The sequence below is a fragment of the Elephantulus edwardii genome, unplaced genomic scaffold (assembly GCF_000299155.1).
Source record: "Elephantulus edwardii isolate Elephantulus edwardi_28Jun2011 unplaced genomic scaffold, EleEdw1.0 scaffold00009, whole genome shotgun sequence".
NCBI lineage: Eukaryota > Metazoa > Chordata > Mammalia > Macroscelidea > Macroscelididae > Elephantulus > Elephantulus edwardii.
The window spans coordinates 9,937,317-9,948,838 of record NW_006399759.1 but is presented as its reverse complement, the minus strand read 5'-3'; the positions used below and the strand labels follow the sequence as shown (position 1 = coordinate 9,948,838).

Sequence of the window (11,522 nt, the reverse complement as noted above, 5' to 3'; positions counted from 1 at the left end):
GGGCTTCGTCTGACATACTTTGGACATGTTGCCAGGAGGGACGGGTCCTTGGAGAGGGACATCATGCTTGGGAGGGTGGAGGGACAGCGCAGGAGGGAAAGACCCTCTATGAGATGGATTGATTCGGTGACTGGGGTAATCGGGATGGGTGTGTCAGAGGCGGTGCTTTTGGCGCAGGATAGAGCAGAGTTTAGGGCTGCTGTGCATAGGGTCGCTATGAGTCGGAAACAACTCGACGGCACATAACAACAACAACCTGACAACATGCCCAAATTATGGAAGATGAGGTTTTACCATCCTCGCTTCTCAGAAGCACCGTGGTTGTTCTTCCAGGACAGACTTATTTGTTGGCAGTCCGTGGAACTGGAGGGGTTTTTTGTCAGACGCTCACTGATCAGAAACCCCTCAACCTGCCTTAAACTTTTTACTCTCATATTAAAATTGCTATGCTCACATTCTTCTGGTTAATGTTTGCCTGATCTTTTTCTATTCCTTTCTTTCTAGACTGTATATAGTTTATTATAGTTTCATTAAAAGTTAATGTATTATTTTTATTTTTTTATTTTATATTGTTTTGTATACATTGTGTTTAATTTATATATTATTTCACACATTTCTCTATTCACGTTGTGTTTCATAGTATCATTCCATTGTGTTTCACAAAATTAATCACCATTGATCCATGCCCACCATTATCCATCCTTTATAGACCCTCCCAGATCTTTCCTAATTCCTTTGCTCCCTCACTCTGTCTACATAACTGTGACATCAAGATGTCCCAGCATTTCCACCTTCAGGCCTCCGCCTCCTCCCCCTTCCCTCTCTGTACATCTTACTAATAATCCTTCTATTTTTACAATAATAGTCTTAATGCAGTATTTATCTTTATCAATAATGCTGTGACAGGGTAGAGACATCTATGTCCAGAGTCACTTCCTTTCATAACTGTGATTCTGCCTGTCAGTTATTTTTGAGTTGTTGTTATGTGCCATTGAGTAAGAACCCACTTATAGCTGACCCTCCAGTGGTTTTTCAGAGGCAGAAAATCACACAGGAGGAGATTTCCCATCTTTCTCCTGTGGAGCAGCTGGTGGATTTGTGCCTTTGGGATTGCAGCGCAGCTTCTTACCCCTAGGCCACCAGGAAGGTTATGTGGGAGAATATCTGAGTTCAGTTTTCCAGATCAAAACTGACTTCATCCCTGTCCATTTGACTCTTCTGTCCATCCAGGGTAGTCTTTTAAATATGGCTGTTGTTTATTCATTCTTTTCCGTAGGAGTTCCTTACATTTTATTAACAGTATATACTTTGTGTGATGATATTTCTTACACTTACTCATGTATTTATCTGGTTTTCTGTAGGTATCTTGTTTTCTTTGAAGTATTTTTCTTGTTAAATTTGCTGCACTTTTTTTCTTGCTGTTGACTTTTCTTCAGCATATGGTGAAACCTGATTCTGTCAGCCAGAAAGACCTAGAGTACAAATGTTAGTAGCTGGATTATTTCTTTGGCTAAAGTTAGAAGCTCTTTTCCCCTGGCAGTAAATGAAGGCTCTGATTACAGACGCCCTGTTCTCAGTTGTTGTTGTTGTAACGGAGTGAGGCTCAGTGGTAGGGAAATCCCTCTGGGCCTCCCTCGCACCCACTCTGGAGATTCCCTGGGCAGAACTCCCACTTTGAAGTTATGCCCTCACCACTTTAATCCCACGGGTAGGTGCCCGCGTCAGCTGCACTCGGAGCTGGGCCTGATGGCAGCTGTTCAGTCATCCTTTAATTATCCTCTGATTGCCCACGGCCTGTCCTTCACCCGGCTCAAATGACCACTGAGCTTGGAGTTGTTCTCTGGGAAAGCTCCCCTTTTTAGAAATAAATCATTTCATTTTCCTGCTGAAAGGTTCTTGCTTTTAATTGGAGTGTGAAACCATCAGTTTGTTTCCATCTGTGTTTCATCTTTCAGAAATGGCATTTTCTAATCTGCTGCCACAGCACTCCTTTTGCCTTACCTTCTGCTGTAGATTTAGTTTTCCTCTTTTATTTCTTCTATCATGTCAGTATTCATTTTGAAAGATAGGGAAAAATAGAAGTGATCTGTCTACAACAATAAAGCAGAAAATCTCCCTAGTTCTATTTACAGATGAGAAGAGGACATGGAAAGGAACCACATACATGCAAACAGAAACGTGTTCAATACGACCCACTTAGTATGTGCAGAACTGATTTAAATCTCAGTCCCCTCCAGTTCTAAAACATACTGCTTATAAGCACACACACCCCGTGTAGTATGTCCAAGTGATTTAGCTGATTTTGTTTAAAATGTACTGAAGAACACACCAGATAAATGCAAAGTTTTCAGCATGGACATTTTAAGGAGGTGAAAGTTTTGTTGGTAACATAAAAAATATCTCCTTTAGCATTATCGTCAAAACCTTGCCTATATCTTTTCAAATTCTGATTCTTTGAGGTACATTTGAGATTTGAAAATTTGTTTATCCAGAAACAGTAATGTGAGGTGTATTTTTTTTTTCTCCTCCCATTTTGTTTTGGTTTACAAAACTCCGGTTAGATGTAACTATGATTAGACTTATGTTGTCAGTGGACTTACAGACTGGCTAAAGATAGTTCTAGAATTCTAAAATATTGGAATCATTGACAAAATCATTGGAGTAAATTAGTGAGGTGGCTATTTTCATGTTCTGTGATTATACACATTTGGTATAACTTTTATTAATTTGTGGACATATAAAAAATAATATACAACTATACACATAAGGAGCTTCACAAAGAACATTTTTAGAATGATCCGTTTTAATTTCTGCCATTGAGATTACATTTAGTGTATGGTTTTTATATTAAGATTTTTAAAAAAGAATCATGTCTTGCAACACATTAAAAATAAGATATATAATTAAGTTTACTTCCTGTTTCCATATGCCTAGCCATTTGCTTTTCTTCCTTAAAAGCAATGTTATTTCTTTTTAGCTTTAAAAAAAAATACACAAACATGGCAAGTATTTCTCATTTTTACCAGTAGTGCCATATTAAACAGTTTGTATCTTGCTGTTTTCACTTAATGTTCCTTTATTGATACTCCATATCAGTATCTGAAGAGCTTTGCCCTTAATTTTTATAGCTACATAGTATTTAATTTTAAAAATTTACAAAAATTTACTTAACTAGTTGCCTATTGGTAGGTATCTGTTGCTGTTGTAAAACTGTAACAAGTCTGGGTTTTGGTGATCATTTACCATATGTGAGAGAGTATTTGAAAAATAATTTTTATAAATATTGTTATGTTAAAGAATAAAGGTTACTAACTGACCCATCTTAGAGAATATATCCCTGTGCTCTAACCAGTATTGTTCCTATGTCTCTTCATCCTAAATTACCAGCACATTGGACTGGATGGTGTGGGCTTTTTTGTTTGGTTGGTTGGCTGATTCTTTGGTTTTAAGTGCCTTCATGTCATTTTAACATTTATGTCTCTTACTGTAAACTGGTTATTTTTTTCAATGATATTGTGTGACCTATTCACATTCTCTGATCCAAGAGTAGATTCTCTGACCTGTCAGGGTATTTTTTTTCTTATTGATTTATAGAAATTAGTCTCTTGTCTACTTCCTATATTTGCAAATAAAACACTTTTGTGAACAGTCACTGCTGAATGTAACTCAAAACTGAAATAAATCTTACCAGCAACTGGAGAAAATTGACTGTGAGCATCAAAATCATTACATAATTAACCATGAATGTAAAAATCAGCACATATAACACTGTTAGAGTGTGCAAACTCATCCTCATGGTTAAGACAATGCTGTCTACTTTAGAATTTTTTTTTAAATCATTTCTCAATAATAGAGTTTTGCTAGCTTCAGTGTGACTAGTGGGGCTTTTTAAAATAAAGAAAGTAGGATGTTAAGCCCTTTGCAAAAATGATTAAAAAAATATGAATAGTTTGATCAAGGATCTCTAAGGCTTGTTTTCTGTCCCCACTTCATCTATCTCTCCAGCACAGGGCTAATGCATGTATTAATTTCAAATGTTTTATGCCTTTCTTGTATTACTTACAAATATACTTATTTGCTCAAGTTTGTGATAGGGACCCAAAGTGATAGGTATATTTCCTGAAGGAAAAAAAAAAGGATAATTTGTGTATTACCAAAAGATTCCATAAATTCCTGGAATATTTTTTATAAAAGATAATTTCCAAAGGAAGTTTCTGAAGATTGAAATAAATTCTAGAATAAAAACCACTTTCTTTCAAACAAATAATACTTAGTAGACTCAGGTTTGTTTTGTTTTGCTTAAATCTCCATCTTCATTGATTACAGTGAGGACTCTGACCAAAAGAAGTTTTCAGTTAAAAATAAAATCTTTCTAAATATTTTTTCTTCTTGTGGTCGGTTAACATGTGCTCATTTAGAGATGACAAATAAGCATTTTTAAAAACTAATTTTTAATCTCATAAGTCAAAATCAACCAAGACTATAGTCTACAGGATCTTTTCTGTTAATGTATATGTAATTGTCTTTTTAAAATGGAATCATTCTGAATGTGGTATATTGGAACAAGCCTTTTAAAAATTTAGCAGCCCATTATAAATATCAATACCATAAATCATTAATCAACTCCTGCATATCTGGCATTTAGGTTATTTCCATCTTTTAGAATAAATAGTAGAAATAATCATAAAGTTTAAAGAAATTTTACCAAAAAAATTTCTAAAATGCATATACTATTTTCTTAAATAGAAAATATAATTCAAACTTTTCTTTTTTTAATTGTCATCTTATAAGCATCAGCTGTTATACAGTTATTTTATGTTTCTGTTCTTAGATTAGTGACTCTAGAACTTTGCCCATTTGTCAAATGATGCCAGACTATAATATTCTTTTCATATCTTTTCTTGCCTTGTTACATTATTTTTTGTTTGCATCTGTCATATCATAGTGGTAGCACTGTCCCTACTTCTAGCTTCTCTAACATGTTACAGACTGTTAACTGAGAAAGCTGTTAACAAAAATGTTTGTGATTTAAATTCTTTCTGATAAAGCCTTGTATGAGTCTCCTATGGTAACAGTGACCATTTTGCAAACTTTTAACATCAGATGTTCTTCCATTCAGAGCTTTTTCTCACCTACTTTTTTACCTTTTGCCATATAGTCATGTGCTGGACCATTTAAGTTTTTGAGTAAGTGACCTTTGTGTCACTGAGGTAATATTTTATGTGTGAGATCTCATTCTACATTGCAATATAGTACTTCTGGAGTATTATTCTCTTATCTCCATTGTGATACTGACTTCTTACATTTTCTTCAATTAGGATTGCCTGAACTGGAATTGGAAGCTATTGATAACCAGTTTGGGCAACCAGGAACAGGTGATCAGATTCCATGGACAAATAATACAGTTGCCGCTGTAAACCAGAATAAACCAGAAGAGTGAGTAATTTTTTTGTATAAGGTATCACATATCAGCTTTTGAAACAGAGCTACTCTTCCAGAACTGAATTCCAGTCTATATTAGTATTTTGTAAGATGATAATAGATGTAATAGATGTAGAAGGAATATTCAATAGATGTATTTATTGCATGACCATAAAACTAGTGTGCATTGTCATCATTAAGTAATTGATATATTATGCAACTGTGTTTTATATTTCATATCTTGCTTTGCTTTGATTGAGTGCCCTCAGATCTGAGGATGAGTTTGCCTTAATATAGCACATTTACTGCTCTTTTGCTTTCAGTTGTTTGATTATTCATTCTGCTTTTATCTTTGTTTGCAAAAGAGGGTAGGAGGAAGGAAGGTACTTACTTTGTCTTCTCCATACCTCATCTCAGTTTGAATCTTAATTTATTAATCTATACAGACAGCTATTCCATAGCACAGAGTGCACCTTCAACAAGCAGCAACAGATCGACCTCAGCTGTGAGCTGTGTTCCCATTTCTCTCCTTTACAAAGCATCTTTATAATTGTATTCATTTTATTGTTAGTTTTATTTTCTCTATAATTCTAAGTTTTCTGTTGCAGTTGGTATTGGTTTGTATTAGACCATACATATTCCTACATGTACTCAGTCAACAATTAGTTTGTTCCTAACCCCTAGTATATTCATTTTTCTAATGAATTAATTTCCTTTTGTAGATATAAATAATCATGTAATTTTATCAGTATGATTTGATCATCTCTAACAGTTAAATGGTGTAATGTATGCTATTTTAACTATGGTTTGGATAATCAACAATTAGCAGAATCCATGAAATAAGCAGAATAAATATGTGATAGGCTAAGTTTATTTTTTCTGAATTTCAGGCTGGTTTTTATTTTTTACTTTTAGTAAAAATTATTTTCCTTTTCTTAAATCTGTTAAGTTACGTTTTCAGGCTATTTCTGTAAGCAATATAAAAAATTTAGCAACAAAGCTCAGTGATTGGTAAAATAATGAAAAATATATTCAAGTAATACACCAAATGTTCATTTGATTTATGTACATTAAGAATGTTTAATTGCCTTAATATTGATTGCAGAACATCTTAACCGAATTATCTAGAAACAAATTTGCATTTATGTATCTGTATATATATATTCATAATCTTAAGATTGAATAGTTATTTGCTATTATAAATTTTAACTTTCTTATCTTTTGACCCTCCAGCCAATGTATTAGTTCACAGTTAGATGAGCTTCTCTGTCCTCCGACAACAGTAGAAGGAAGAAATGATGAGAAGGCTCTCCTGGAACAGCTGGTATCTTTCCTCAGTGGCAAAGATGAAACTGAGCTAGCTGAACTAGACAGAGCTCTGGGGATTGACAAACTTGTTCAGGTACTTTCCAAAGTTGGCCTTATTTTATGTCGTACAGCCTTGAGAAGCTAGAAAATTATTTTTAAGCAAGGTTTTTCAGTGGGTTTTCCCACTATTTTATAGGGCGCTATAGTGGCCTGATGGGTAAAACTTTTCACTGCTAACTCAAAGGTGTTGGCTTTCTATTGGTTCAAGTCCACCAGCCACTCTGAAGGAGAAAGATAGGCTTTCTCCTCTTGTGCAATTTACACCTTCTAAAAACCCTATTGTAGACTCAGCTATGAGTCAGTTCTGACTTGATGGCAATGAGTTTAACTGTAATTTACCACTTGTGAAGGTTATCATATATTTTAAAACTTATCTTATCCTTGACATTCATTTGTGTTTGTCTTCAGCTTCTTTATCTTATGACTTTCCAGCTTCACACTGGGTTCCCCCCCACCAGACTTTAGGATGATGACATCAGTTTAGTGGATTACAATTCTTTTTCTTTCATGTACTAGTAAGTATAGAATAAAAGTATCAGCATACATAGGCCATAATAAGAAGTTATGTTTCATGAAACTTCTTTAACTTACCTACACATAGTCATATGTATGTATACATGTTTGTGTACAACAGGTTGCAATTTAAAATATAATTGGTCAAAAAGTTTGATGGCTGTAACACTGAAATTCTATCAAGTCATCTCTGATTCTTTAAAAATAAGATGAAGGCATAGATGATGGATTTGAGATTGAAAAGTGCTTGATTAATTTCCTCTTTAAGCAATCTGTTTCTCATGGCCACTTATTTAATGTAATGTTACTGATTCATAAGCTTTGCAATACAATGATTTCTGAACCTTTATACTCTCTTACATTGATGTAGGGACTTTATTTTAACTGTATTTTCATCCTTTGTTGAGATCATAACCATCTCAGTTAATCTGTTGTTCCATTTCAAAAGCAATTGTCAGTGATTCTTTTAGGCAGGAAAGTTTGAGAAAGCCTCAATTCAACATAAATATGTTATGATGACACTTTCTAGAGAGAACACATTTCACATTATCCAGTGTTGTATAGAGAAACATTTCACTTACTGACAAATTTAGTTGTAAAATGTTTCAACTTCTTTTTTGACAGGGTGGTGGATTAGATGTATTATCGGAGAGATTCCCACCACAACAAGCAACGCCACCTTTGATGATGGATGAGAGACCCAACCTTTATTCCCAGCCTTATTCTTCTCCTTCTCCTACTGCCAATCTCCCGAGCCCTTTCCAAGGCATGATCAGGCAAAAACCATCATTGGGGACTGTGCCTGTTCAGGTAACACCTCCGAGAGGCACATTTTCACCTGGCATGGGCATGCAGCCCAGGCAGACTCTAAACAGACCTCCTGCTGCACCCAACCAACTCCGACTCCAACTACAACAGCGGTTACAGGGACAACAGCAGGTGAGTAATTCTTGTTTAACAGCTGATTCTTTTTAAATGTATATACCCCAACCTCGCTGTATTGAGATGATGCCCAATCACTCTGATAAAGGTGGTAAGTTCATTTCCTGAATCTTGATGAAAGATTCAGAGACCCATCCTGGATTTGGTCGTATATTAGGGATAAAAGACTCCCTCATTCAATTAAAATCTGATTGTTCATACCAGAGTATTTGGAGGCTCTCATTTTAAAAGTACTGTAATTTAGAATGAATATCATCTGAATATTCCTGTTGTTAAGTGCTATCAAGTCATTTGTGACTCACAGCAACCCTGTCCTGTGCCAACCTCATCATCTCTGACACCACCACCACCAAAGTCACTGAGTCAACAATCCATCTCTTCCGAGGTCTTCCTCTCTTCCACTGGTCCCTCCTTGCAACATGCCCAAAACATGTCAGACAAAACTTCAGAATCCTTGCCTCCAAGGAGCAACCTGGTTTCACCCTCTTCAAATCAAACCTTTTTGTTCTCCTAGCAGTCCATAATAAATTCAGTATTCTTCTCCAGCACCACAGCTCAAAGCCATCAATTCTCCTTCTGTCACCCCTAGTCATTGTCCAGCTCTCTGATACATAGCAAGTAATTGCAAAGACCATAGCCTGAATCAGGCATGCCTTTGTCTCCAGACTGACATCATTGCTCTTAAGTTCTCTGGATTGGTGCCTGACAGCAGATTTTCCCGTTGCAATTCATCTTTTGATTTCCCGGTTGCTGGTACGAAGAGTATTGATTGTGGAGCCAAGCAAACGGAAGCTGTTAATTACCAATCTTTTCCCCATCTATCAGGATGCTGCTAATCAGCCTTAGTAAAGTATTAATAACATAGCTTATTATGCAAAATAGAACATCAAGAATTAATGTTTATGATACTTGGAATAGCGGTTGAAGTTTGTTACAGTGTTTGAAGATGGGGGATTGAAGTCTAGTGATATTACTAAATTAGGAGAATGAAAGAAAAGGGAGTTTGGAGAGTTGGGAGTTGTGGGTAAGCTGATTTTCCTGTGATGATTAAAAAAATCAATAGATGTAATAGAACTTAACAGATTAAAGTGACATAAATATATAAGATTGTAGGGGAGCTCTGGTGGCCTAGTGGCAAGGAGCTGCAACTGCAATCCTAGAGGCGCATGGTTCAAATCCACCAGATGCTCTGCCGGGGAAAGAGGGACAGTCTCCTCCTGGACCAGTCAGATCTGATTTGACGGTACACTCACACAAAACTAATAAAATAAAAATTAAAAAAATATATATAAGATTGTACAAGCATCAGTATGATATGAAGAATAATCATCGAAAGGTCTAATGAAGGGAGCCCTGGTGGCCTAGAGGCAAGAGGCTGTGCTGCAATCCTGAAGGCACACTTCTCCGCTTGAGAAGGAGGGGCAGTCTCCCGCTGCGCTAGTTGGATCCGATTCGACAGTACACAACAAAATTTTTAAAAAGAAATAAAAGAAAGGTCTAATAAAGCAAATAGTTAAAAGTATTAGTTCTTAGAAGTGGAACAAAGGCTGTAGGCTGTTTCTTTTTATTCATTTTTGTCTATTATATGTTTTATTTTTTTAATCGTATGTGTATTTTGCTTTGGGTTAAAAGTGTTTTGTTTACAAAATTTTTTAAAAGCTCAATTAAATTATTCAAGAGAGAAGAGAAAAAGGTAGGATGGTGTATGCTGTGGTTGTATGTTGTGTTGTGTGCCATTGACTCGAAACTGAGCTATTACTGAGCCTCATGCAGGTTTTCAGAGGCAATAAATCACATGGAAGGAGATGGCCCATCTTTCTCCTGCAGAGCAGCAGGAGGATTTGAACCATGCGGCTTTGGGTTCGCAGTGTGGATCCTTATCACTAGGCCACCAATTTCAGAACCTAATTCAGACCTTACTGAGTTGAATGACCTTAAATGAATTGTTGTTGTTGTTAAGTGCCATCGAGTCATATAAACGAAAAGACCTGAACTCTTGTCTAACTTTCATCCTTTCTCTATAGGTTCATAGGGTGTCCAGAGGCAAGCTATTCCGAAAGTGGATTCCACTCCGACTTCTTAAATTAATTAATTTACACTGTTATTTCTTTGTGATTTGAGGGCAAGTTTCAATCATACTGGTTTTCATCCAGTCATTCCATTCAATTGTAATGAGTGATTTTTTTATATGATGTTGAATCCTCTTGCCTACGTCCAAAGTACTGAAGAGCAATGATGTCAGTCTGGACACTAAGGTGTGCCTGATCCAGGCCATGATCTTTGCAATTACTTATTATGCATCAGAAAGCTGGACAATGATTAGGGATGATAGAAGAATTGATGCCTTTGAGCTGTGGTGCTGGAGAGGAGTATTGAATATATCATGGACTGCTAAGAGAACAAACAGGTTTGTCCTAGAGAGAGTGAGATCAGGCTGCTCCTTGGAGACAAGGATTCTGAAGTTTCGTCTGATATGCTTTGGGCATGGTACAAGGCAGGACTAGTCTTTAGAGAGAAACATCATGCTTGGGAGGGTGGAGGGATAGTGCAAGTGAGGAAGACCCTCAATGAGAAGGATTGATTCCATGACTAGAGTAATGGAGGTAGCTGTGTCAGGGACAATAAGATTGACACAAGATAGAGCAGGTTTTAGGGCTGTTGTACATAAGGTTGCTATGAGTCACAGGTGACTAGATGGCACATAACAACAACAACAAATGTTCACTGCTATAAATTGACCTCTAAACATTGTTTTTGCTGTCTCTGAAAGATTTTGGAATCTGTTTCCATTCCTGTGCTGAGAAGTTGTTTTTTTGTTGTTGGGGGTTTTTTTCATTGTTTATTTCTTCTACTACCCAGCAGTGTTAAAGCACGTACTGTTTCCGTGTACTTGATTTTTCCCCCTTGATATTCTTATAATTTCTAATTTTATAACATTGTAATGTGAGAAGATGCTTTGTAATATTTCAGTGTTTTCCAGTTTATTGAGGCTATGATTTTTCAAGTTTTTTTATTCATTAATTTTAATGAATGTTTACAGAGACTTTGGATTTCCATTCACTCATTGTTACACTTTTCCCCTGCCCTACCTGCCCCCCAGTTTGCTCTTCTCTTTGAAAAGTAAAAGAAAAATTCTTTCATTGTTATACAGTCCCTCCCCCCAAGTCCACTCCACTTTGTTCTGGACTCCTGTCCTGAAAATAATACCTAATCATATATCCCTTTTAAACAGTTCTCTCCCTTATCTGTTTCAATGCAGTATACATTATTTAACCCAT

General features: G+C 36.1%; 1 protein-coding gene across 3 annotated transcripts in view; it reads left to right on the top strand.

Moving 5' to 3' along the window:
- The window catches only part of NCOA1 (nuclear receptor coactivator 1), a 127,766-nt gene that overhangs the window by 77,979 nt on the left and 38,265 nt on the right, over nucleotides 1-11,522 (top strand). For all 3 annotated transcript variants that reach the window (XM_006880625.1, XM_006880626.1, XM_006880627.1), the window contains exons 12-14: nucleotides 5,319-5,436; nucleotides 6,655-6,823; nucleotides 7,927-8,241. In XM_006880625.1, coding sequence (XP_006880687.1) covers nucleotides 5,319-5,436; nucleotides 6,655-6,823; nucleotides 7,927-8,241 — 602 coding nt within the window. The remainder of the gene's footprint in view (nucleotides 1-5,318; nucleotides 5,437-6,654; nucleotides 6,824-7,926; nucleotides 8,242-11,522) is intronic.